This window comes from Catharus ustulatus, chromosome 9 (genome assembly GCF_009819885.2).
Source record: "Catharus ustulatus isolate bCatUst1 chromosome 9, bCatUst1.pri.v2, whole genome shotgun sequence".
Classification (NCBI taxonomy): domain Eukaryota; kingdom Metazoa; phylum Chordata; class Aves; order Passeriformes; family Turdidae; genus Catharus; species Catharus ustulatus.
In genome coordinates this window covers 2,387,198-2,414,106 of record NC_046229.1, presented here as the reverse complement: position 1 = coordinate 2,414,106, position 26,909 = coordinate 2,387,198, and the positions used below count along the sequence as shown (strand labels likewise).

The window sequence follows — 26,909 nt, the reverse complement described above, 5'->3', positions numbered from 1 at the left end:
CCCTGGGGACACCTCTGGGTGCTGTGTCCAGCTCTGGAGGCCCCTCTGGGTGCTGTGTCCAGCCCTGGGGACACCTCTGGGTGCTGTGTCCAGCCCTGGGGACACCTCTGGGTGCTGTGCCCAGCCCTGGATCCTCAGCACAGCAGGACAGGAGCTCCTGGAGCTGAAGGAGGGCCTGGAGCATCCCTGTGTCCGGGAAAGGCTGAGGGAGCTGGGGCTGCTCAGCCTGGAGAGGAGCCCTCAGCCCTGGGTGTCCCTGTCTGTCCCTGTCTGTCCCTGAGAGCAGTCCCAGGCTCTGCTCCAGGCCCCAGCAGTGGCACCAGGGGAACGGGCAGGGATTGATCCCAGGAATTCCCCTGCACAGGAGGCAGAACTCCTCTGTGCGGGTCATACATTGTCCAGAGAGGCTGCGGAGTCTCCTCACTGGGGATGCTCCAGACCCGTCTGGACACAATCGCGTGCCGTGAGCTCCGGGATGACCCTACTTGAGCAGGGCGCTGGGACCAGATACCCGCTCCGTGTTCGCTTCCAACCCGACCCGTTCGGTGAAATCGCCGCTGCGCTCCCGTTCATCCCTCACACCCCCTGCAGCTCCGTTACGGGCAGCGCCCAGCCCAGCCCAGCCCGCCCCGAGCCTGCTCCGCCGCCCCACACCGCTGCGGGGCTCGGCGGGCCGGGGTCCGGCTGCCGTGAGGGGCCGGCCCGGGGCTCCCTCCGGCTCCCCCCGGGCGGGGCAGGGCGGGGGCGGCCCCAGCGCCGCGCTCCCCCCGCGGTCCCCGGCGCGCTGCAAGATGGCGGCGGGAGCCGAGCGCGGCGCGGCGCTGCCCGCGGAGCCGCCGCCGCTGAGCGCCGAGGAGGTGGCGAGGCGGCTGGCGAGCACTCGCCGCGAGCTGGGCAACCGCCGCAAGATCCTGCTGCGGAACCTGCCGGCCGAGAGCAGCAGCCAGGTACGGCCGCCAGCGCTGCCCGGCAGCGTGGCGCGCTCCCGCCCGCGCCTCAGGCGGGGGCCGGCAGCGGGGAGGAGGCGCGGGGCAGCCGCGGGTCCCCCGCGGGGCTCGGCGGGCGCGGAGCTCTGCCTCACCCCCGGAGCCGCCCCGCACGGTGCCGGCTGTGTGGAGCCGCTTTGTTACCTGCGGAGAGCGGCTCCGGCTCCTCAGCGGGGGCCACGCCGGGCTGGCCGGGCAGTTTTCCCCGGGGAGCGGCGGGGTCGCGGCCCGGGCTGTGAGGGGGGCTTGGTGCGGGGGGAGCGGGGACGGCAGCGGCGGCACCTGTGTGCGCACAGGTAGGGCACTGCAGCACGGCCGCTTCGGGTGCCAGATCTGGGCGAAACAGCTTCCAGACCGGCTTTTTATTTTTTGTTATTATTATTATTGTGAGGTGAGCCAGACGTAGAGAGGGAAAGCGGTTTTCCGCAGTCTGACGGTGGTTTAGGAAAATTCCTCTCAAAGTGCTGCTGTTGGTAGGAGATGATCGCTGAACTCTTCAGCCGAGCGCCGTGACTCAGATGCTGAGGTGATTTAGCTGCACAGTCACTTCACCAGCTCCGAACGCACAACTTGATGCGCGAGTATTTAAAAAAAAAAAATAAAAAAAGTGACTGCGGCTTTTGTTCTGCTTGTCTGCCTCCCCCCTCTGTAAAGCACAGGTGGTTTCAGTACCTGCGGGTAAGAGCAACACGTGCAGACTCTCGATTTCTGCATAACTCCGGCGGAAAAAGGCACTATTCATTTTGGAGAGGCTCGCAGTAATCCGAGCCCGGCTCTGCCTGTTTTGTTCTCCAGCCCTCGCTGTGTCCGGCCCTGCTCGCAGGCTGGAGGTGACAGCTTTGTTAGGGTGCTTTAGGCACCTCTGTTCAGGGCAGCCTGATGGATAGCAAACCCCCAGCTTGGTGAAGGCTGCTAATCTTCCTCTCTTGGTGAAGCGGCGGTGTTGACAGAGAGGGCTTTGCTGGTGTGTCAACAGGTGCTGGCTGTGGATGGCCAGGACAGGAGCACTCCAACATCCAGCTCTGTCCCTGCTGCCGCTGCACCAATTCACGAATTCCACCTTTCTGGAACCTTTGAAGCCGCTGTGTGCTACAGGGAAATGCCAACGTTAAGGTCAAGTCTGGCAGCCGCAGAGTTTTCTGGAAGTTTGCCTTTTTATTTTGATGGCTTAAAAGCAGCACTTAGACGCCTTTTTCTCCTGTATGTCGGGTTCTGATGCTGCCCTGAACACCTTGTACAGATCCTAAAATCCACTTTACAAACTGTCATTTTGAACATTGATGGGCTTCTGCTAGTGGTGGTGATAAAGGCAGAAGAATTGTGCTGTAGAGAGAAAGTTTCTGTCCTGGAGCAGTTTTGGAAACAAGTGTGTTTGTTAAGTCTACCTGTGTATTTGGCTGTCATATACTTCCAAAATTACTGTGGAATTTAACATTTCTTGCTGCCATTTAACAACACCCGTGGTAAACACGGGATTGTGTTGTTTTCTCCTTGAAGTAATGGGTGAGCCAAGTAAAATCAGATAAACTGTTTCTGACCTGGCCAGTTTTATACACTGTCAGGAGGGAGATGAACATCACTGAAGTGCAGCCAAGTCTCCCAGAATAGGTTTTCATAAATGTAACTATTCATCTCGGAGCGCTGGGGTGTTGGCTTTGCTGCCATTTGTTGTTAAGTGAAGAGTGAGGCCAAGATTTACCAAAATAGTTCTGAAGTGAAAATAACTGTTCTGCTGATAGAGAGATTGGTGGAGAGTCTCAGTTTTGTCAGAAAAGTAGGAAAAAACTTTTTTTTTTTTTTTATATGAAGTTACATAACTAATATAATTCCTCTGCCAGTTGTAGCTACATATTAACTTTATTATTGTACTTGTAATCTTCAATTACCTTTGGAGCCCCACCTGTGTTAAACTAAATTAAAAAAATAAATTACTCTTGAGGCTGCAGAAGAAATGTCCCTTGAGGTTTCTAAACCAGAAACAGGTTTGCAATCCTAGAAACCAAACAGAGCTCAGCCTACAAACAGATGCCTGCAGGGTCAGTGTTTCTTCAGGCACTTCTCTCATTACAGCCGTGGAGAAAGGATTTTTTTTGTGGCAGATCTGTGGTGAACAATTTGTATCTTCACTGTTCTTGAAGGTAGAGTCTCTATTTGCTGTTCACAACGTTGGTCATTGTTGAACCAAATTCATCCTCGTGGGATTCCTCCAGCACAGTATAAAAATGTGGTGTGATAATGACCTAGAAATGGCCACAGGCTGATGCTGACCTCTCTAAATCTTCAGATCTTTGGTGTCTGTGGCAGTGACTGTGCCTTAAAGGCAGAACTCAGAGCTGAGGGTGCAGCAGCATCACCAGAGGTTTCTGTTTCTCCTTGGAGCAGTGATCCCCTGTGCTCCTGCAGCCTTGGCAGATCCCACTCCTCCAATTCCAGGTATCCCTGCCAGAGTGGGGAAGTGTCCTGTGCTCTCAGAGCAGCCATTCCATGGCTTCATGAGGGCAGGGCAGTGATGTGGGATGCAGGAAGACCATCCCCTTTGTGTCAGAGCTTTTGAAGAACAGCAGATAGAGAGCCTGTTCTTGTTAGCATTAATGGCTCTGATGTGGTGCTGTGGTCAGACTGATGTTTGCAGCAAGAGCCTTTGCCAAGAGACTTAAAAGTGAGTGTGGTTGTAGTGATTGCTTTTATCCTGAGCAGTGCTTGGCAGTGGGGCAGGGATCTCTTGGATTGCCTTGTGTGTGTGCATCTCCCTGAGCCACCATCCCTGATCCATCCTCCGTTCCAGCAGCAAGGACCATGGTCCCCTGGGATGTTGTAACAGCAAAAATTGCAACCAGAAGGTCCTTGGAACAATCCTAAAACTGTTCCCAGTGCTCTGGAGGAGGAGAACTGCTCTGAGCAGAGGGAGTGAAGGAAATACCACCTTCCTCTCTCCTTTTCTCCTAAAGAGATGCCCAGAGCTTCAGGATGACCAGACTGGAAGTGAGGTTGTACCTCACTAAAAATGAAGTTTTATTTTGAGTTTATATTGTTTTACCCCAGCCAGCCAATAACACCACACAGCCACTTGTCCACCTCTTCACTGCTCTGGTGCTGAGGAGAATAATCAGGGCAAAAGTAAAGCTTGGGAAATTAATATAAAACAAATAATGCTAATATTAATTGTAATAAGAAGGAATTAAAGCCAAGAGAAACAAGTGATGCCCAGTAGAGTTGCTCAGCACCCAGTGACTGATGCCAGCTGCTCCCAGTTTGTACTGGGCATGACATGGTGTGGTATGTACCCTATTGGATGGGAATAATTGAGGGTTTCCCCCAATTTGGTTTTTTTTTTCACTCTTAGTGGCTCCTTGTTTGTGGCTGATGAACTTGCACAGGGGCAGTGGCTCACCACTGGAACACCATCAGCAGACTCTGATATGAAATTCCAGTTCCTGGCCCATGGAGTTCTTTCTGGGAAGATCAGACCTTGGGTTATTTCTCTTTTTTTGCTCATCACTACTGAGATTTGTGGTCAGATCTCCAGTTTTCTGTGCCAAGATCAGCTGCCCAAAATGCTGTTGGCTTTTTGTTTCCCCTCTTTGCAGATAAGAGAAGATGCTGTGGAAGATGCACTTGCTCCCAACCATTTTTTAGGTTGATTATCCCTAAATGCCACCATGTCACAGTGGTACAAAATAAATGTGATGGAGGGGATGCTCTGTTTTAATGGAGGGCTGATTAATTATTTGAACACCCCGTGGTTCTCCTGGGGTGGGACAGAATCCAGAGAGCAGTGAAACACTGAGGTGTTGACACAAAGCTGGTCCAGTCCACCTGGGATAGGGATTTATTTTGGAACCTGATGGAATGAAACCCATTCAGTTTTTCTCTCTGCTCTCTGTTCCTGATCAAAAGCCAAATCACTGCTTAGTGTGGTGCTGTGTCTGGTGGGGTTGTGGCATTTTTCCCCTTTCTCCCTGGATTAGCCATCATTTTTCCTTGTTGCATGGAAAGCCTCTAATGAGGTGTGATGATTTGAGGAAGTGCTCTCTGCAATCTGCTGGATGCCAGACCTTTAAGTAGAAGAGCCTTTGTGTTTTCATTACTGCTCTGTCACACTGCCTGAGCATGAAAGGCACATTGTGGAGAGGGAGCAGCTCTCATGCCTTAAGATGGACATTTGAAAATTTTCTTTGTTACTTTTCTTTTGCTTTGAGCTCTTGCTCTCTCAAGTTACCTCTTTCTATGTCTTTTCCCTCTTTCATTTAGCTCTCAAACCACCCACTATACCAAGGGTGGAATTAATTTCCAGTCCCATGAAGATCCTCTTACCAACAACACTCCCAAAAGTCTCTGGAAGATCAGAGGAAAAAGTTTTTCATTCCACTGAGAAATTGTTGTTTTCCTGTCTTCACATTTTCTTACTAAAGATCTTTGAGGGCTCTGATACTACAAAAGTGAGACTCAATTCCCAAACACAAAGGTTTGCCCTAAAAGCAGTTTATGGCCTGAAATGACAAGCTTGAATCCATTTGAGGTTTCCTGGTTTGGGATTGTGGAAATGAAGAGGGAATGAGCTGAGCAGAGCTTTGGGACACCCTGGGCAGGTTCTGCCCCATCTCACCTTGATCCTCTGGGAGCTTCCTTTAACTCAGCACTGGAATCCACTGGGGAGCTGGGAATGGTGCTTCTGAGGGGGATTTATCCAGCAGTTGATGAAATACTGAGGCCCTCCTAGCTCTGTGATCAGGAGATGGTTAAAATTGCACTTTGCATCAGTCCTTTTGTTTTTTTATTAACCCTCTTGTTGGTGCTGAGTGCTGCACTTGCTCTCCAGCACAGCTCTGGGTTTTCACATTATTTAAACTGTGTCAATATTCTCTTGTTTACTACTTACTGTTTATTTAACATCTGCAGTGAAATCCATATGTCATGTCATGAACTCAAATATTTAACAGTCTAAAACGTGAATTTTGTAAATGTAAAGCTTTGCTTTTCTGAGAGGTTCTCTTTTTCCTGACCTGCCTGCACAAATGGAACAAAGCCTTTTTCAGCTGTGAGATGATTTAAAACTTCTTGGTTAGCCAAGTAACTACTTTAAACTTAATTGATTCCCATTTCAAGGATATTCATGTGAGGTTTAGGCCTTCAGCTGCTCAGTGAGAGCCAAGTTCTAGACCAGGCTTGGAGAGTGTTTATATTGGAGACTTCCCTAAAGCTCACTGCAGAAATCTGGCCAGGCACCCTTGGAATTGTTAAATATTCTGTTACCAGAATAGCACAATTATTACATTTAATATCAAGTCTAGTTCTACATTTAGAGAGAGAACAGTGCTTGGGTTTGGTGTGCTGGCTTTATTACATTATTCTGTATATTTTATGTATTGTTCCAGGTGAGTACTGAGAATTTCTTGGCTATTTTTTCCCTTGCACTGTGAGAGTGTGTAGGAAAAGCTGCTTTTATTAGAAATAAACCAGTGAGCTTTGCTGATTTGATGAATGTGCCTGTGAATGAGTCCCTTTCTCATTTGTGTTTGAAACAATGCAGGTGCTAAACACAAAAAACCTCTCTAAGGAATTCTTTCTGTCTCAGAGGTGCAAGTCTCAAATTGATAATAAGTGCTGAAAACTCAGCTGCCAGTTTTTCTACCCAAGACAGGACAGGCAAGAACTGAAGTATTTCAAGACCACATTTACAGTAGAAAATACACATTTTTTAAGAGATAAAGAGTGATTTCTCTTAAACTCCCTTGATTGTATTTGATTTTGCTTTTTCTGCTAACTTTCAATTATTTCATAGTTAAAATTTTAATTTATATTGATTATAAGATTATAAGAGTTGTATTGATTATCTGCTTTTAAAACTTTCAAGGGGCTGTAGTGTAGCTATACTTTATTGATTATATTTCTTTCCAAGAGCACAAAATCCTGGAATGGTTTGAGTTGGAAGGGACCAAACAGAACTGATTAATATTTTTGTTGTCAGAATCTGCTTTGTGCAATGTGTGACACTGGAGCCTCCAGCACGTTGGTAAATATTGCTGTTGTTTCAGGGTGTTTAGTGGGCTGAGGTTAAAGGCAGGTTACTGAGGGAGTTGTCAGGTTTTGTAGCTCAGCAAATGATTTATCCAAGAGGAAAAAAGCCCTCGAGGAGGAGCGGTTTTGTCACGGGAATGTTGGGATGGGGGTGTTGGAGCATGGACAGGGTGGTGGCACCGGGACTGCTACAGCAGGGCTCGGGTGTGGGGTCACTGAGAGCCTGCTCCTGCTTTGCTCCGGCTCGGGGCAGTGCTGGGGGTTTGCTCCTTCTCCTCCTCGGGGTTTGCTCCTCTCCCCTCGGGGTTTGCTCCTTCTCCTTCTCGGGGTTTGCTCCCTCTCCCTCTTTGGGGTTTGCTCCTTCTCCCCCTCGGGGTTTGCTCCCTCTCCCTCTTTGGGGTTTGCTCCTTCTCCCTCTGTGGGGTTTGCTCCCTCTCCCCCTTTGGGGTTTGCTCCCTCTCCTCCCTCGGGGTTTGCTCCCTCTCGGGGTTTGCTCCCTCTCCCCTGGAGCAGCAGCTCCAGGAGAGCTCCAGGAAAGGGAAAAGCAGCACCGGTTGTTTCTGTGCTCTCAGGGAAGCATCCTGTGCTTCCATTCCTCCCAGGGGCTCACTCACTGTACCTGGCTTGGCTGAGCCCCTTCCTTCTCCTCCCGAGCCAGCATTCCCTGCTGGGACAGTCCTGGGGAGCTGCTGGGATCAGAGCTCAGCATTCCCTGCTGGGACAGCCCTGGGGAGCTGCTGGGATCAGAGCTCAGCATTCCCTGCTGGGACAGCCCTGGGGAGCTGCTGGGATCAGAGCTCAGCATTCCCTGCTGGGACAGCCCTGGGGAGCTGCTGGGATCAGAGCTCAGCATTCCCTGCTGGGACAGTCCTGGGGAGCTGCTGGGATCAGAGCTCAGCATTCCCTGCTGGGACAGTCCTGGGGAGCTGCTGGGATCAGAGCTCAGCATTCCCTGCTGGGACAGTCCTGGGGAGCTGCTGGGATCAGAGCTCAGCATTCCCTGCTGGGACAGCCCTGGGGAGCTGCTGGGATCAGAGCTCAGCCCTTCCCATTGCTTTGCTGACATTTCTCTGAAGTGGGGAGTGAAACTGGGAACAGCATCACAACAGGAGCTCTGTTCCTTCTTTCCCACCAGAGCTGAGTGCTGGGAGATGTTGGAGGTGAAGCTGAGAGAAGTGCCTGGCTCAGCAAGCAGAGAGGTCTCAGTGTACCACACATATTTACAGCTGTTTAATGGAGAGGAGTACACATTTCCCTGGAGCTGGCAGGGAGTGTTTTATCTCTGTAAACCCTCAGGAACAGTGTTTATGTGAGAAATGCTTTCACTGGAACTGCACAGCCCCAGTTCCACAGGTGAAGGGCTCAGCCCTGCACAAGAACCAGAACCTTCCTGAAAGAACCTTGGCACAAACCTGGCAGTGTTTGCAGCCACTTGAGAAATTGGTGTTAAAATTTCTGTGCTTAAATCAAGCTTTATTTTAAATCTCCCTTATATTCTCATCAGTTTTTATATGAGATCTCCTAATTATTGCCCAAGAGTTGTTCAGTGGGGGCTGTTTTTCCTCTCAGAGTTTCAGGCAGTTGCTGGGAAATCATGTGGAATCATCTGATACACAGATGACTTTCAAAAGAGTGTTCAGAGCTGTTTGAAATCCTATTTCCTGCTACCTAATCATCATATAAAACTTTCAGTGTTGCTCTTGTGAAATAATGCAGGAAATCAAAAGGGCAAATATGTCCCTCTGAGTGGGACAGAAACAATTTTTGGAGTCTTCAGTGGCACAGCACAACTGAGCTGCCAGAATTGTACAGAAAGTGTCTTTTCAGTCTTTCACACCTGAAAAAAGAACCATCTCATTCTCTTTAAGAGCTGTCCACACTCAAATCCCCCACCTGGCTTGAATTTTGGGCATATCTTGCATTTCAGAAGCCCCATCCTTGTCACACCTTATTTGAGGATGTGTGGTGGCTGGAGAAATGCTGCCATATTTTATTAATGCAGTGTTTGACAGCTGTTAAATGGTGAAACCAGAGATTGGTGCTCTCTTGACTAAAAGGTGTGCACCTGATACCCCTCACAGAGAACCCAATTAACCTTTAGGCTCCATATATTGAATTTCCAAACTGGCAGCTACACTCAGCTGCTGGAAATAATCTGCAATTAAACTTTCAGACAAAACTGTTTGATTATTTTGCTTGCAGAAACCATCCTGCACTCTTGTGTATGAGATTTAGCCAGCTAAAATAATGTAAATATCCAGGTTATTACTTCTGGGTTTTTCATTGGGATGGTGAGTGTTCATCTCTGCTTTCTCACCACTGAACTGGCAATAATTTGTGGGGTTTTTGGGGCATGTGCATTTTGATTTTTTGGGGATAGCTGTAGCAAACTCCTCTTAGAGTTACTCTTGTCCATCCCTCCTCTCTTCCCATTAATTAGTGAGAGCAAATAACACTCTTGGGATTGGTTCTGTGTTGAGCAGCTGTGTAGTAATTGATAGAGGATACTTTCCAGGGGGTACTCTGGCCACAATTATCTGCTGGGTGAAAGAATATCCATTATTAAGAGTGAAAAATCTATTAAAGTGAACTTGAGCAGGAAACTGAAGCAACTGTTGGGTTTTGGGGCAGTGTTGTGCCCTCAGTACATTTGGTGATGTGATGCTGCCAGTGTTCCTTGTCCATGTGGTATTTTAGCTATGCCAGTTGTACTTCAGAGAAATGGAGAGGGTTTTGCTATTTAATGAGCTGTGATGTTATTTGTCTTTATCAAAAGACAGTTCCAGGACACCCTTTTGTGTTTATGTGACCCCAGAGAATGAAAAGTAAATTAATCAAATTCAGCAAGCCAGTTTTATATGTGAGATAAAAACATTGCTGCAGCAGTGTAACCAACTCCTTTAAAAACAAATATTTGATGGTGTTTCTATGGTGAAATTCTCTGTTTGTTGGGAAAGTTTTTGGTTTTGTTTGAAATGAGGATGAATTTGTACACTTGCTTGGTTTGGTGCCTTATTTATGTGATGTCACTTGTACTTTTCCCTTGCAGGAAATCCACGACTTGTTTAAAGATTATGAAATCAAATATTGTTATGTGGACAGGAATAAAAGAACAGGTGAGAACTTACAACTTTCATCTGTTTCAGTTCTGTGAGGAACACCATGTGCTGTGTGTGACATCATGGACTGTCACAGCTTGTCTGGTGTCCCTCAGTGCCTTTTTTGTCACATTCCACTGACACCAGTGAAAACTGGAAACTTTCTGCTGTTGATCAGAAGTTTTCTGGTCCCCTCTGGTCTCTGTTCCTTTGGGACAAAGCTGATTTCAGCTGCCTGAATTCCTTGGAAAATGCTCCTGAGGCCTCTCTTGGAACAAACCCCACGTGCCTGAGAGGGAAACCTGCACAGCTCCTGATGCATTTGCAGCTTGCTCACATCAGGAAACACTTCTGCCCCGTGAGGGTCACCCAGCACTGTTGGAGGTTGTGGAATCTCCATCCCTTGGGATCCTGGGAGCCCATCTGAGTGACGCTGTGTGAGAAACAAGTTGGACCAGAGGCCCTCAGGAGGTCCCTGCCACCCTTATGGTTTGAAATTGTGTGAAATGCTTTAGGGGCTGAAAACTCCCAAAAAAGATCTAACCCCAGAGTGAGAACTTGTACATGTTGTCATTAAAGAGATTCCATAGAATCTGTGATGTGTTGACATCAGTGGAATATTTAATTTAGTAAACAATAGTCTGCTAGTAGAATATTTAATTTGTTCCCCAGATACAAAATCTGGTTGGGTTCCAAGTAGTGAAACTGTGCATCACAACATAATCACTTACTGAGTTAATTGCTGATGATGTTCAATTAATAATGCCAGAATTTAGACATGATATACTATATATGGATATATTTATTGTGTCTCTTTGGGGTGAATCTGCAGCTCTCTCTGTGGTTTCAGGGTAGGTGATGTCCCCACTCCTCTCTTGCAGCATTTGTCACCCTGCTGAACGGGGAGCAGGCCCAGAGCGCCATCAGGAAATTCCACCAGCATTCCCTGCGTGGCAAGGAGATCTCAGTGCAGCTGCAGCCCACAGATGCTCTGCTGTGCATCACCAACCTGCCCCTTTCCCTCAGCATCGAGGAGTTTGAGGAACTGGTGCGTGCCTATGGCAATGTGGAGAGATGTTTCCTGGTGTACAGCGAGCTCACCGGCCTCTCCAAGGGCTATGGCTTCGTGGAGTACATGAAGAAGGACTCTGCTGCCAAGGCCAGGCTGGAGCTCCTGGGCAAGCAGCTGGAGGACAGCACTCTGTTTGCACAGTGGATGGATGTGAACCAGCTGACCACAAACCTCATTCACTCCAAGTGCCTTTGTGTGGATAAATTACAAAAAGACTGCGCTGATTCGAAAGAGCTGATCCAGGCTTTCTCCCTCAAGTACAAACCTGTGTTCTGCCAGGTAGGTTGGGTTTCTTATGGAAAACCAAGATTGCTGGATTGCCTCACTTCCCTCTTGCTGTCTCCCACTTTTATTTTTATTTTCCTTTTATTTTGTGCATCTTCTCTGTGATGCATCATCTCCCACTGCTCTGGGTGTGCAGTGCTTGGTCGTGATGTCTGGGAATTCTGCAGGACACCACTCCAGTAAAATGCCAGCAAAATGTTTGTAAGACATCCCCTTAGGTCATTTACTGAAAATAATTTGGATTTTGAGAGCTTTTAAAGTAAGCATTGCTGAAGGTTTTATTGCTCCAAGAGAGCCAGAGTGTATAAATACAAGTGCAACAGTTCAGATCATGCAAAATACATCATAGAATTAATATATTTATATTTAACATGTTTTTTCCTAACTGAGGAAGATGCAGGCTTGGGTTCTTGGGTATTTCCAGGGATAGAAGTGACACAATTTTTGGAAGGCTGGGAAGCACAGAAGAGGTGGATCCTTGCCTTCAAGTTTCCTTCTCATCCTCATAGCTTGTGAGATGAGACCACAAATAAATGTGGCACAGATAAATCATCATCAACAAGCAGTGGAAGGAAATCTTTATTTGTAGTCACACAGATTTTCAGCTTTGTTTTTTAATTGTTTTTTTTCCCTTAAATCTCTTGGAAGGCTGCTCAGGGATCAGCCCAGGGATGAGCAGAGATCCCCAGCGTGAGGAGCAGAAGGTCCAGCAGGATCTGCAGCCTGACCCCCTGCAGCCTTCACTCCCTCCTTAGTGCTCTTCTCCAGCCCCACAGCTTGGAGTTGGCCAGAATAAATCCTTAGACTTTGCTTGAGATGAATAAATTAGAATGAACTCTTCCCAAAAATTCCCCTTCCTGGCAGTTTCCATCTGGAGCCTGGGAATGTGTCTGGCTTCAGCCTCACCTCACTGATGCCTAAATTAAGGAGCTTTTGCTCCCCATTATTTTCTTCCTGTAAGAAGATATTAAATGCTGTACTCAAGTCTCCTGCTCAATCTTTGTTTAATTAGCTCAACAGATTGATCCTTTTAAGTCCTTTCCTTCAGGGCTTTTTTTCCAGCTGTCAGATAATCCGGGGGTTGTTATCAGCTCCCCCAACAATTTTTCACCATCCTTTAAAAATTCTGAGCTTCAAAGAATAACAGACTTCTTGGGGGAAGAGGGGTTTCACTGACAGAAGAGGCACTCAAAAATTGACTTTTTACCTTTTAAAATCATATTAAGTCTTGGGTCACACTTGGTGTGGGTGAGGAGAGTGTTTGTCTGCATAATGTCAATAAATATTCCTGTTCCTATAAAATACAGCAAATATTCCTGTTCCTATAAAATACAGGAGGGTGGAGGTAGGAAAACAAAGAGTTCAGATTTGATAGGTGAAAAAGGGAAGAAAGTAGATGAATTAATTGTGGGTTTATGAGTGAGATGACCTGAAAATTGAGGACAAAGAAAGGAAGAGGAGGAAGACCCAAAAAAAAAAAAAAACAACCTGAGGACAGGGTAGCAGAAACCTGAGTGTGGGGAAAAATATTTTTTTCTGGAAAACTTTAAACTTTTTTTGGTGCCATGAACCTGAACTCATGGAATAAACTCTGGGTATTTCATCTTGTTCCAAAGTTACCATTTTCTAAAAAATCGTTTTGGTTTCTCCTCTATTGACAACAGAAATGTTCTGTCAGGAGGAGCTGAAGCTAAATACTTACACATGGATTTTAGGAAAAATGTGTTTTGTCCTTTGTTGCAACAAAATGGAGCAGCAAACCTCATTTTTTTCTTCTGTCAAAATTGTCACTAAAAGCTCTCCACCCTTCTCTGGATTGGAATAAAGAACTTTTTTTCACTACCTGTTCACTAGGGAAGTTGAAAAATTCCTGAATCCTTTGCAAGAATATTGTTGGCTGCACTTTGGGATGTGTTAAGGGAGTTTTTAACTGTTTCATTTTAGCTGGAACTAAAATCCAGGTGTGCTATGGCTTCAAACCCTTCTTTTCACAGCAGTGCACCTCAATTGGTATAAAATAAAATATAAATATAAAATGTATTTATATATTAAATGTGTTCTCCAGAGGCCAGGCTGTAACAGTGCCAGTACAGACCTGACCACCCTGGTTTTTTTCCAGATCTTTGACATTTCTCTTTCAGTTGTCAGGGGAAGTTTGTGGGGCTGAGGTTGTTTTTATCCACTGCAATCTGGAGGAGGTTTTGTCTCTCCCACACCAGAGCTGCTATCAGTTTATCATTCCCATTCATTTGGGGACTGGAGATTTTTGCCTAAGCTTCATCCCTCCCTCCTCAGCCTGTTTTTTTGTTTGATTTAAATCTGCTCATTCTCTCCCAAAGTCTGCACACAAAGGGCACAGCAGCGTTTGCCACGTCAGCCCTTTTCCAGTCTGCTTGATTGATCAGTCTGGCATCTTCTCTTGGCATTCCCCACCACCCCAGCCTTCACATCTCCCAAAAGGCACCAGATCCTGGGGGAATTTGCATTGCTGCATGTTTCAGCAGCTGTCATGCACCCTGATGAATGACACTTTGATTATTGCAGCCTGAAAAATATGAAGAATAACGAGTTTATAATGATCCTGCAAAATAAAACTGCTTGTAGCATCCAGCTGTACTCACAGTTGGCTTCTCATTGCTCCTTTGGTTAAATTGTGTGAAATGCATTTCATAGCTGAGGTTCTCCATGAGGTGAGGGTGGGAATGGAGGAGATGATGGAAGGAAGGAGCAGATAACCATGGAGGTGTGATATTTCCAGCATTTTTAGAAAGAAACCTCACGGTTTGGGGGGAAACGTTAACCTTGGGTTGTGCCAGCTGTGCAAGGCCTTGCAGGGGGCAGGTGGCAGCACTGCAGGGCAGCAGCTGGAGTTGCCATTGTGCATGCAGTGCTGCACTGTTGCTGTTGCAGTTTGCCCAGGATGAGGATGGTGGCAGCGGGGACTTTGCCGTGGTGGAGTACGAGAGCGCCGAGCAGGCGGAGAGCGTGCGAGGGGCCATGGACGGGGTGACCATCAATGGCAGGAGGGTCCAGGTGTCCTTCTGTGCCCCTGGAGCACCAGGCAGGAGCACCCTGGCAGCTCTGATAGCAGCACAAAGGATGGTGAGTGTCACTTTTGAAATCTTTTTTCTTTGCCAGGGTCAGAATTGAATGCGCAGGAGATGGAGTTTCTTGTTGGGACTCAGAGGTTTATTGATTCTTGCTGTGAGTGCCACAGCACTTCTGGCTAACAAATGGTGAAATGCTGATGGATCTCACTTGTCACAAGGTCTTTTAAGGCCTAACTGTCCAATTAAGAACTAACACCTAAATTATTTTTACTTTTGATCAATAACCAAGCACCCATGACCCATGATGTGATCAGTGTTACATGGAGAGGCAGAGGAGCTCCCTCTCTTCAGCCAGCTCAGACCACATCTCTGTAAAATATGGTGCTTATGGCAATATTTCTTATTCTCCTGTACTGAGAGCTCTGGGTTTAAGTGAAAAAAAGAAATGGAATAGTTTGTTAGATGTTTCATTTGAGGGAAAATGCCATCTAATCACAGAGGTACCACCCAGACCCATGAAGAAGAAGGTGAAGAAGAAAGAAACTTCTGCCCTAAAATCTCCATTTTGCTCTCTCTATATTGCTGTGTTCCAAACCCCTAAATTGTAAATTTTCCTCCCTGTGATATTACACACTTCTATTCAAACTACACACCAGTGATCCTAATTCTGTCACTCACTTTTGGGAGCTTTCTCCAAGGAAGTATTTGAGATTTATCAAAGCCAGGTTGGACAGGGCTTGGAGCAACCTGGGATAGTGGAAGATTCCCTGCTCATGATAAAGGGTGGAGCTGGATGGGCTTTAACCAACCCAAACCATTCTGGAATTCTGGATCATCAACCCAGTTCAGCTCCTTCCTAGGCAAAGATGGCCAGAAGAAAATAAAATATATCCATAAAGTAACACAAAGTACACCCACATAGCTCTGGGATTTTAGTAAATGTAATATCCTGTAAGAGAAATCATTGCAGCTCAAAACAAAAGTGACTGGGAATGAGTCATTGCATGAGCTAAAACTTGGTTTAAAACAGAGAGGCAAGAATTTGTCAGCTTTAAGATAAATTTCAAGGCAGGAGAAATAGGTTCATTTCATGCTCGAGGTAGAAGAAAGCTTTTTACACCCACATGTCTTATCAAATGATTTCCTAGAAAATTGGATGTGATCAGTGTTACCTGGAGAGGCAGAGGAGTTCCCTCTCTTCAGCCAGCTCAGACCACATCTCTGTAAAAGAGATGAGAAGTCTGTTCAAGATGTGGTGCTCATGGCAACTTTTGTTATTCTCCTGTACTGAGAACTTTGGGTTTAAAGGAAAAAAAGAAATTGAAATTTTGTTGGGATGGTTTGTTAGGTGTTTCATTTGAGGGGGAAAGAGCAGGAAACAGGGAAGGAAATGGTTTTTATTCTGTGTCAGATGTGTGCACTGCCAGTGGAATTGGAGGGATTTAAATGCACTCATTGTTTTCTCCTGCTTCTAACACTTTTTATCTCTTCTTTGGAGATGAGGAACAATAGGAAAGGTTTGCTTCCAGAGCCAAATCCAGTGCAGATCATGAAAAGTTTTAATAATCCAGCAATGCTGCAGATGCTGCTGCAGCCCCAGCTGCGTGGCCACCCTGTTAAACCTGGTAAGTGTTGTGAAATAAAGCAAAATGAATCCCTGTTCTTAGTGCTGCAAGGCTTTTGCAAATATCTAATTTGAAATAATGTTTGGACTCTGTGCAGACACTGTTTCAGTGTGTTTGTGCAGATAATTTCACATTTTATGGAAGCAAAAGCAAGAGGTGCTTTGCTACACTCTTGTGTTTGGGTAAAATCCCTACAAATAATCCTTGTGTTAACTCTGCTCTGAATATTCATTTTAGAAATGGGTTTAGAAAGAAATGTTTCTGCAAGGCTTTGCTGAACTTAAATCTGATTCTGGATCTGAATCCTGCAGCCTGAGTCTCTCTCCTGTTGCCAATGTAAATCTTTATTCTTTGGCTGCTGCCACAGCAGTGCAGTGTTTATTACAGCACAGCCAGAAACATTTCTGTGCTCTGATTAGGATGGGAATAAACATAAACCCTAATTAATCACATTTCAACGGGGGAAAGGGCTCAGAACAGGAACCAGGTGATGAGGAGATCCAGCTGAGAGTGTGTGACAAAAAAACCCCAGAAATGGGGTGTGAAGTGAGCATTCAGGGCAGAAACACTTGAGCTGAGTCTGAATTTAAAGCACTTCAGATAAAGCTGAGCCTGGAATCAGCTCAGGACTGAAACTCTCAGGTGTGGAGGGGACTTTGAGCTCTCACATTCTGGTAATTGAGCACCAAAAGCTTTCACAGCCTCTCCCAACCTAAACCACTCTGTCGTTCCCTTCTGTACCTTTGCACACTCGAACATTTCCTGGAAAGCAAATTTTAAAATACAGGATAATTCTCCAGATTATTACCTGCCTGATTTGTAAAATACATGAATTTTTTTTTGTGTTTGTTTCTTACACAGTTCTTGGAGCATCTGCAGGTTTACCTCACCTCATAAATTCAGCAGTTGGGCCACCTTTTCTGCAGTTGAATAAAGTTCATCAGGTATGTGACCTAAAAAACTCATCAAAAGAGATATTTGGGGGCATCTTAACATGAGAGATCCTAAAGTTTTAAGGAATTACAGCTAAAATTAAATGTTCTTGTTAGAGCTCTAAGGAAAGTTGTGAGATGGAGAGCAGGCAGTGCTAACAGAATTGAATTATTTTATCTAAATTGAATTATTTTATCTAAATTTTTGATTTAAAACCTGCCAATGCAGACAAAATTTGTCATTACTGGCAGAAAAAAAATCCTCTTTAAATGAGCTTTCAAGGAACCTGGCACACAACAAATTCAGCACCCTTAGCTTCATTTTCAGGTTTGCAGGGACCCAGATGTGCCATAAAAAAATAGTGGTGTGCAGATGTTAATTCTTACTTACAAACCCCTCAAGGTTCTCCTGCAATTCCAGAATTCCTGGGGATCTTTGAGATGAGTTTGTGCTAGAAATTGAGAATGAGAAAATGCACCCACAGCCAAAACCTGGGCTGAGCTGCTCTCAGGGATTTCTCCAGCTCTGCCAGGAGTCAAAAATTGAATTTATTATTCATGGTGGGGATTTACACAAATACCTACAAGAGGCTGGAGTTGATCACTTGGCCCTGTTATTTCTGATATTTCAGAAATTTCCATTTAAAAAATAAAATCCCCTTCAGCATCAATGATTTCTGCAGTTCTTTTGGCAAACACAGGCATAGAGATCTTTAAAAAACACCCACTAAAATGCAGAAATATTCCTTATGTTAAGTATATTGAGCTTTTCTGTTTTTTTCTCTAAAAACTGGTGGGTGAATATATTAATTTTGAATAAATGCTGCTTAATTTTGTCCCATCCAGTGAGTTGCTTTTGCCCATATAAAAAATATATAAATTTTTTTTTAAATTAAATGCCATTTTCAGTTGGTCTGTTGAATTTCTCCTATAAGTCACATTTTCCTCTTCTTGGGTGATTTGTTTTGGGGTGTTGTCTAAAGCCAGAGAAGCAGCTCACTGTTTTATTTTTATTGTCTTGAAATTCAGTGTTGTCACTGAAACACCTCCCCAGTCATGCTGATTTAGCTCCCTGCCTGTCTTGGGTTTCTGTTTTCTATTCAGGGCTTTGTAAAGTAACAGAATGAGAATAAATATTTAAATATAATTATTTAAAAAGGATTCAACAGAGAGGATTTGAAGGTTATTCACCCAGTAATTTTTCAACTCGAGGTAGCCTGATTTTCAACTTGTTTCCCTTAATTTCTCTTAGTTATAAATTATCCTGTGGCAGAATAATGCATTTTCATCTTTCTCAGGGATGTTTTCCTCAGCCATCCAGCAATTTATTCAATCTTGATTAATCCAGAGCCTTTCCTCTGAGGATTCTGACCAGACTGATTTTTCCACTCTTTTATTTCTGCAAGTTTTGCAACTGAACCACTTTGCTTTGTTACTGGAGCCAAGTTTAGAAGGAGCAGCCCCTGGCACTGGTGACAATAACCAGCCCTGGAAATCACAGAGACAATTAAAATAAATCCATAACTAATCTAGATATGGCACATCTCTGTTTGGAAAAGCACATTTCTGAGTCCTGAAGATCATATTTTAGTTTTTCCTTAGGGAATTTAACCCTGACACCCAGAGACATATTTGGAAATATTTGGGAGTCTTCATTCCCTGGGTTTGGTGATAAAAAATAATAGAGAAAGGTGGACTTGGCATGATCTCAGTGTCCTGGATATTTATTTTTTGTACAACAAGCTATAGAACAACCTATATTTTACTGGCAGATGATGCTGCCAGACACTTCCAGGCCTGTGGCATAAATCATGATGTCTTTTAAAGTTTATTTTAAGCCTCAGTGCTGGCCAGAGCTCATAATGTTGAATATACCAATGGCAGAGTGTGAAGAAGGTGCCCCAAAGTTATTAATTCAGTGGCTCAGTTCTGGTGGCAAACTGATCCAGAATATTTTGAATGAGCAATGTGAATATTTTATAGACTTGCCAGTGTGCAGGCACTGTGATTTGTCAGGTTTTAATGGCTCTGGGGTAGGATTTCATGTAGATTATTGTGGGGGGAAACATCTCTGGATATTTCTCTGAAGCAAAATCAGTTCTGTGGAGGAAACTATTGCTGTCTTAACTCAGAATCTTTAATTTCTTCAAGCAGTACTGTGTGAAAATGTTTTAAGCCTTGTTTTAATCCTTTCTCAGAGCTCCATCCTGGGGAACAGCTCCAGCCTGCTGCTGCAGAGCCCTGCTCACCTGCCCCTGCCCCAGCAGCAGCTGCTGAAGATGGAGAACATGCAGGCAAACAGTGTAAGGCCATCCCTGCAGCTCTGACTCCTCTGAACACTCTTATAATTTCTAAAAGAAATCATTGTTAGCACCAGGTGCCCATGATCTCTTAGTTCCCTCCCTACCCAACCCCCTCATGGTTCTGTGATCCTTGAACACAGAGCTGAAAAGGTTGAAGTTGTAAAAAGTAGCTGTGAGCAGATTATTTTAATCATTTACACAGTTTTCTCTTCTTCCTTTTAGAAACCAGGTTTGCTGGGAGAGCCCCCAACAATGCTGCTGCAGACAGTGCTGGGCATTGGGGTGATGCCAGCAGTCAGCTCAGGCCTGGCACCTCGAGGAGAAGCTCTCAAGTGTAAATGACATTTTTATTTCATCCCTAATCAGTACAAGTGCCCAACTCCCCATTCCACACCTGACTTTCCCCCCTGTGTAACAAAAGCAGGTTGTTAATGCTCTGCTGGCTCAGTTACTGCCTTTTTTTAAGCTTGGAATATGTTTTTATTTAGGGGTGACATTTTGTGGGGTTTTTCAAAGCAGGTAAATGTGAGTTGCTTAAGAGGCATCACAAATTTGCCTTCAAATTTGCTCTTTGCTTCATTTTATTATGAAATGAGTTTTAACAACCCATCTGTGACAGGTGTCAATTTGAAATGCAAATTTCTGTGCCACTGATGCCCTCAATATTTATGAGGAAAGATCAGTTGGGTACTGGGGGTGACACCTGGAGAGGAGAAGGATCCAGGGAGAGCTCAGAGGCCCTGGCAGGGCCTGAAGGGATCCAGGAGAGCTGCAGAGGGACTGGGGACAAGGATGGAGGGACAGGACACAGGAAGCTGGAAAGGGGTGGATTTAGATGGGAAATTGGAAGGAATTCCTGGCTGGGAGGGTGGGGAGCTCTGGAATAGAATTCCCAGATTTGCTGTGGCTGCCCCTGGATCCCTGGCAGGTTGGAGCAGCCTGGGATGCTGAAAGGTGTCCCCATGGCAGGGGGTGGAATGGATGATCCTTAAGATCTCCCAACCCAAAGCATTCCAGGATTTTCTAATCTTGTTTCCTCCACTGCTCCCTGTGTTCTGCAACCCTGCTCTGAGTCATGGCAGTAACCAGGAGCAAGGAAAAGGCATCCAGGGCAGGGCAGAAAGCTCCTCTGAGTATCCAGATTTTCATTTTGGAGAGCATTTCCCAGCTCTTGAGTGCAAAGAATTCTTCCTAATACCACTTGAGGTGGGGTTTCCCCAGCATCCCATCCAGCATCCTCCAGGATGTTGTTCCCAGCTTTTTTGAAAATGCCAGGAAGCACTAAGTAAGTTATCACAGGGAATGTTTAGAAAAGTCAGAGTTTTATTGAATCAGCTTCAAACCGAGTTGTTTGCCCTTGGGAGGGAAAAGAACAAAAAGCAGTGCAGCAGAATTGAACCCCATAACCCAACCCTGTGTAAGAAATCCGTGTAACAGAGGTTTCTCCCCCAGCAGCAGCAGCAGCAGCAGGGATGGGAGTGCTGCCGTTCTTCCCGAGCCAGCCCCTGCTCGGACCCGCTGTGCCCGGGCCCAGCGCTGCGGACAAAGGCGAGGCCGTGCCGGGAGCGCCGCCCTTCCCTGCCAGCGCCGGGGCTCTGCGGGCAGCGCTCGGCAAAACCCCGGGCCACGGCAAGAGCTGCGACTCCAGCCTGGGGGTAAGGCCTGGGAGTCAGCACAGGGGCTGGGAGCTGAGCACAGGGGCTGGGAGCTGAGCACACAGAGCTGGGAGCTGAGCACACAGAGCTGGGAGCTGAGCACAGGGGCTGGGAGCTGAGCACACAGAGCTGGGAGCTGAGCACAGGGGCTGGGAGCTGAGCACAGGGGCTGAGAGCTGAGCACAGGGGCTGGGAGCTGAGCACAGGGGCTGGGAGCTGAGCACAGGGGCTGGGAGCTGAGCACAGGGGCTGGGAGCTGAGCACACAGAGCTGGGAGCTGAGCACACAGAGCTGGGAGCTGAGCACAGGGGCTGGGAGCTGAGCACAGGGGCTGAGAGCTGAGCACAGGGGCTGGGAGCTGAGCACAGGGGCTGGGAGCTGAGCACAGGGGCTGGGAGCTGAGCACAGGGGCTGGGAGCTGAGCACACAGAGCTGGGAGCTGAGCACACCGGGCTGGGAGCTGAGCACAGGGGCTGGGAGCTGAGCACACAGAGCTGGGAGCTGAGCACAGGGGCTGGGAGCTGAGCACACAGAGCTGGGAGCTGAGCACAGGGGCTGGGAGCTGAGCACAGGGGCTGGGAGCTGAGCACAGGGACTGGGAGCTGAGCACAAGGGCTGGGAGCTGAGCACAGGGGCTGGGAGCTGAGCACAGGGGCTGGGAGCTGAGCACACAGAGCTGGGAGCTGAGCACACAGAGCTGGGAGCTGAGCACAGGGGCTGGGAGCTGAGCACACAGAGCTGGGAGCTGAGCACACAGAGCTGGGAGCTGAGCACAGGGGCTGGGAGCTGAGCACACAGAGCTGGGAGCTGAGCACAGGGGCTGGGAGCTGAGCACAGGGGCTGGGAGCTGAGCACAGGGACTGGGAGCTGAGCACACAGAGCTGGGAGCTGAGCACAAGGGCTGGGAGCTGAGCACAGGGGCTGGGAGCTGAGCACAGGGGCTGGGAGCTGAGCACAAGGGCTGGGAGCTGAGCACAGGGGCTGGGAGCTGAGCACAGGGACTGGGAGCTGAGCACAGGGGCTGGGAGCTGAGCACACAGAGCTGGGACTGAGCACAGGGGCTGGGAGCTGAGCACAGGGGCTGGGAGCACAGCACACAGAACCTCCTGCTCTGCTTCCCTCTGCTTCCCTCTGCTTCTCACTGCTTCCCTCTGCTTTTCTCTGCTTTCTCCCTCTCTCTGTTCTTTCCCCTCTCTCTGTTCTTTCTCCCTCTCTACTTTCTCTCTCCTTTCTTTCTCTTCTCCTTTCCTGTCCTCTGTTTTTTTCTCTCTTCTACTTCCTGTCTCTCCTCTCTCTCCCTCTCCCTCTCCCTCTCCCTCTCCCTCTCCTCTCCTCTCTCCTTTATTTAACCACGCCTGCATCTCCAGTGTCCAATTTGCTCCATCCCAGGAGCATCCCTGGGACTTGCAGAGGTCCCTGCAGCTGTGGGTGATGGGAGAGAACAATGCTGCTCCTTGGTGGTCCAGCTGAAGGAACAAAGGCAGCTCCCAGTGCTGCAGGCCTTTATTCCATTCCACAGTGGTTGATGATGAAATGTATCTCTGGGCCAGCATCCCTGGCAAAGGCCAAAAATGGAATTTTATGATTAATCAGGAGCAGTTCTGCTGGTGGGGGGGAACCTTTGGCTTTCCAGGTGCTTGTATGTTTGTATATAAATATTCCCCTTTTAATTATCAGCATTTCAAATTATATTTATTTCCTTGAAGGTGAGGTGAGAGAGGATTATGGGATTTTAGTGATCTCATTATTTCAGAATTTTTTTTCTACCCTTAGCAAAATTTACCTTTTTTAGAATATACATCAGTACAATTTTGGGGAAACATGTGCTTAATTCATGATTTTCCTGACATTTGTCCTTTATTTCCTTGTGTCTCCAAGTAAAAAGAGTTGATTTTGTCTTGGCCATGCACTCAGTGTTCGCTCCCTGCATCTGGAATTGCTCGAGTGATTATTGTTCTTTCACTTGCATATAAAAAGTTCTCTTTTGTTTGTTTGTTTTGTAATATCCTTTAGGAAGTTGCAGTCTGAAGAGAAACATTCCTACAAAAACTACTTGGAAGAAAAAAGTGCAGGCAATGTGTGCAGATTGCTGAAATAAAATGGAACTTTTGAAGGATTGACTTCAAAATTTCATTTTATTTCAAAAGTTCCACTTCAAGATATTTTTTCATAGGACTAAGCTTTTTCAAAGACCCTGCTGGGTCAATTAATTTTATTTCTGATCAATTTGATCTGAATTTAATGCAAACTGCCCTGTCCATTTTTCAGACTCCCTTGAAAAAACAAACTTCTCTGCTTGGGGAGCCCCCAAAAGAAATTCGGCTGAGCACCAACCCCTACTTGAATCTGGCAAGTGTTTTGCCTGGTATCTGTCTGCCAGGTAAGCAAACATTTCATGGACTTAACTGCAAATTTCCACAGCCAGAGCATGGCAAGTATTTATCCTGTTTGCCTGGTAAATCCAGTGACCATTTATGCTCAAGGAAATCTTGTAGTGTGCCTTAAAATTGCGAAGTAATTAAGCAGGGTTAAATTTTCAGAGGCTCACAAACTTCCAGAAACCTTTCAATTATCAGCAGTACTGATGAATTTGGGCCACAGCCTAATGTGAAAAGGCAAATTTCAATTTTAATCTTGGAACAGAACCTAATTAGTGTGTTTTTTATGAGCCAGGTGTTTATTCCAGCTCTGTTCTTTGTGTTCCCAGCAGCAATTGCCAGCAAAGCCTCCAGTCCTCCACAGCAGACCAGCCTTCCAAACAATGTCATGGATGCTGCTGTGTCTCAGGGAACTGCATCACAACATGCAATGGAAAATTATTTCAGTTATTCCCAGCAGCCTGGGGAATACCCACAGGTAGGAATTGCACCCCTGGTGTCCCTGGGATTCTCTCCTTGTTTTCTCTGGGTGTTCTTCCTGAAGTGACACTTTGCCTCTCTCAGTGTTCAAAGCAGGTTTAGCACAAAGAACAGTCCCTGCTGAAATCACAACCCTTGAAAATATTGATTCTTGAGAGCCTGAGCTCCAGGCACTCACTGAAAATGACTTCTCAGCACCTCTGCCTTGGCTTTTGTCTGCTCCAAAACCTGGGGGGTTTTCTCTTTGCCTTCCCCAGAAGTTTTTAAGTCTTGAACTTTGGCTGGATCCCAGAGAGGAGAGCTCTGCCTCCCAGTTCCTGCTCAGCTTGGGGGATGCTTGGCAGCTGCTCTCAGAGCACAGGATGTGCTCCCCATGTGGTGATCAGAGGTGCAGGGTCTGGAGAGAGCTGCAGTGCTCAGAGCCACTTCCACACACACTGGGAAAGAACATCCCCAGATTTTCATTAACCATCCCAGCTCTGTATGAAACTGGGAAATCTGAGAGCTGCCTCCTCCCCAGGCTGGCAGTGGGGACACCAAGGTGCCTCCTGTGTGTTTTAAGCACTTACCATAATTTTATGTGTTTGTTTTGATGCTTCTTGGAGAGCTTTGGGTTGTAAGAATTGTAGGCAGGCATGGGAGAGGATTTCTGCTCCTCTCTAGGAGCCTGTCCAGCACTGGTACCAGCACTGTGCTCAGGCACATCACTCTGCCCAGGCCAGAGTGGATGGCTTGGAAAATGGAGCCTGTGAGGTGAGAAATCATTTCATTTTCTTGCTGTCTCCACTGGCTGTTGCTGCCATCAGCTTTAGGACACCTGCTTTGTGTGTTGGCACAGCAGTGAGGGGCTGGAGAGCCTGGGGGGAAGGCACTGCATGGGCACAGCTGCACCCCCTGGAGTCACACCCAAAATATCCCTCTTGAAAATTCCACCATCCAAAATCACCTGCAAGGCTCAGGAATGGATTCAGATATTCCCACCAGGAAGCAGCACACCATTGATGGCATTTCCCAGCATGGAAGGGCTGTTTCTTGCTCAAGCTGAGGTTTTTGTCACCAAGGAGAAAGACACTTTTTAAAGGAATTACACAAACTAAACCATCCTCCAAATCCCACATTTTGCTCCAGGAATTGCTGCACACCCAAGCTGCTGTGAATTTAATACTCAATATTTCCATACCTGCTGAAAGCTCATCACCACAGCAAAAAAAAAAAAATAATTATTAAACCTTTCTTCCTTCTGCTTGATGGATCCCATTGTGGATTCAGGAATCTGCAGGTGGATCTTTCCCAGACTACAGCACCTGCCTGCAGGTGGTGCCTGCCCTTTTGAGTGGAGCCCAGCCAGGTTTGCAGCCCCCTCCAGCAAATCCCTTAAAGCAGGTGAGAGGAGAGGAGGAGCAGTGGCTGAGATGTTGCTTCCCTGGCTGCTGCTGCCCCCGAGTGGAGCTTTCCCTCTGCATCCCTCACACAAATCTGGGAATGTGAGAAGAGCTTGGGCCAGCTCCAGAGCCTTGCAGAGCCCTCCAGGCCCTGGGGATCTGCTCCTTTCAGAGCAGGGCTGGGTTTTTGGGAGTTTCTTGGAGAGATAAAAGCGTGCAAAACTGCCTGGAAGGAGGCAAATAAAGCAGGAAGAGAGGAGGAGAAGGTTCACACTGGATTTAAATGGGTGTTTACCTGGCTTGCAGGTGGTTTGCACTGGGATAGAATCTCTGAAGTGCAGAGAGCAGCTCAAAATTTCCTGGAAAGCAAAAAACATGGGGTAAAACTAAAAATTTTTATTTACCTAATTTTCAAAATACACCTTTTTTTTTTTTTTTGGTGTGTGTGTTTCTAAAGCAGTTCTTGGTTTACCTGATCTTGGGCAGCACCCAGGTTACCAACAGCCCTTTCAGTGGATCCTGGGGGATAAAATGGTTTTTATTTGGAATTCCAGCAGGTGTCAGCTGCAGCCTGCTTCAGCCACACTCACTGAGCAAAACTTCCTGTGCTGGTGCTTCAGGGGACACTGAGTTTTCCTCAATAAATAGAAACATTTCCCAATGCTTTGGAAGCAGTGAGGGCCAGTTGATGGAGTCTGGTTAGGATTTAGATCTGCTGAGGAATTTTCCCTGTAGGTAAATCCCATTTCTCCTGTTTTATGGGTGGGAGAGCTGAGGGGCCTGGCCCTGACATCACAGCATTAAATCCTGGGGGTTCTGCAGTTAGACTGGGCATGAGATTCCTTTTTTTTGGAGATTTTGGAGGCTGTGCATTCCTTTTAACTCCAGCAATTGCTGACTCCTGGGTAGAGCTGGCTGTGACATCATCTGGGGTAAAACAAGCCTGGCCATGGGCTGAGACATGAAAGAGTGGGGTTTGAGGCAAGCAGCACCTCTCAGTTTGTGTCCAGGGAGGTTGTGGGGATGCAGAGCAGCTCTGGGATGTTGATTGCAGTGCCAGGAGCCATAAAAGGCAGGAGGAGCCACAGGCAGGGCCTTGGCACAGGCACAGCAGCACAGTTTGCCTCCAAACTGCTGCAACTGCAGCTAAACCTCAGTGAGGCTCTGCCAGTTCGGTCTGTGCCTGTGGCTGTGAGTGCAGCACCTCAGCTCCTTTGAATTCTGCTTTTTTTGGGCTTTTTGGGGCTTTTTTAGGGATTTTTGGGGCTCTTTTGGGCTTTTTTTTGGGCATTTTTTAAGGCTTTTTTAAATCCTGCTGGTTCAGAGGCTCAGGAGGAGCAGGGTTGGGGTTTGTGTGAAGCATCAGAGAGGCAGGACCTGGTGCAGGGACACAGGACATGGGCGACAGCTGCAGAGAGAGGGCAGGGGGAGAGCTTAAAGTCTTTCCTTGTTGGTTTTTAGGGAAATACATATTTTTTTATTTTATATTTACATATATATATACAACCAATGGGACAGAATTGTTGGAGCCATTGTTTGAAGCTTTATTATAATTACTAATTTTATTTTACAGAGTTAAGCACAGGAGATGGAAACACTTTTAGTTGCTAATAACAGCAAAGTTTTTTTTCTTACAAAGTCTTTT

At 46.6% G+C, this 26,909-nt stretch overlaps 1 protein-coding gene across 1 annotated transcript in view; it reads left to right on the top strand.

The window, feature by feature from the left end:
- The first annotated feature begins 475 nt into the window (after positions 1-475).
- The window catches only part of LOC117000146 (ribonucleoprotein PTB-binding 2), a 30,416-nt gene continuing 3,982 nt past the window's right edge, over positions 476-26,909 (top strand). Inside the window, exons 1-12 of the mRNA XM_033067558.1 lie at positions 476-545; positions 607-947; positions 10,054-10,120; positions 10,984-11,453; positions 14,370-14,561; positions 16,008-16,134; positions 16,996-17,078; positions 19,265-19,369; positions 19,592-19,703; positions 20,822-21,024; positions 23,293-23,404; positions 23,732-23,880. Of these exons, the coding sequence (XP_032923449.1) occupies positions 476-545; positions 607-947; positions 10,054-10,120; positions 10,984-11,453; positions 14,370-14,561; positions 16,008-16,134; positions 16,996-17,078; positions 19,265-19,369; positions 19,592-19,703; positions 20,822-21,024; positions 23,293-23,404; positions 23,732-23,880 (2,031 nt within the window). The remainder of the gene's footprint in view (positions 546-606; positions 948-10,053; positions 10,121-10,983; positions 11,454-14,369; positions 14,562-16,007; positions 16,135-16,995; positions 17,079-19,264; positions 19,370-19,591; positions 19,704-20,821; positions 21,025-23,292; positions 23,405-23,731; positions 23,881-26,909) is intronic.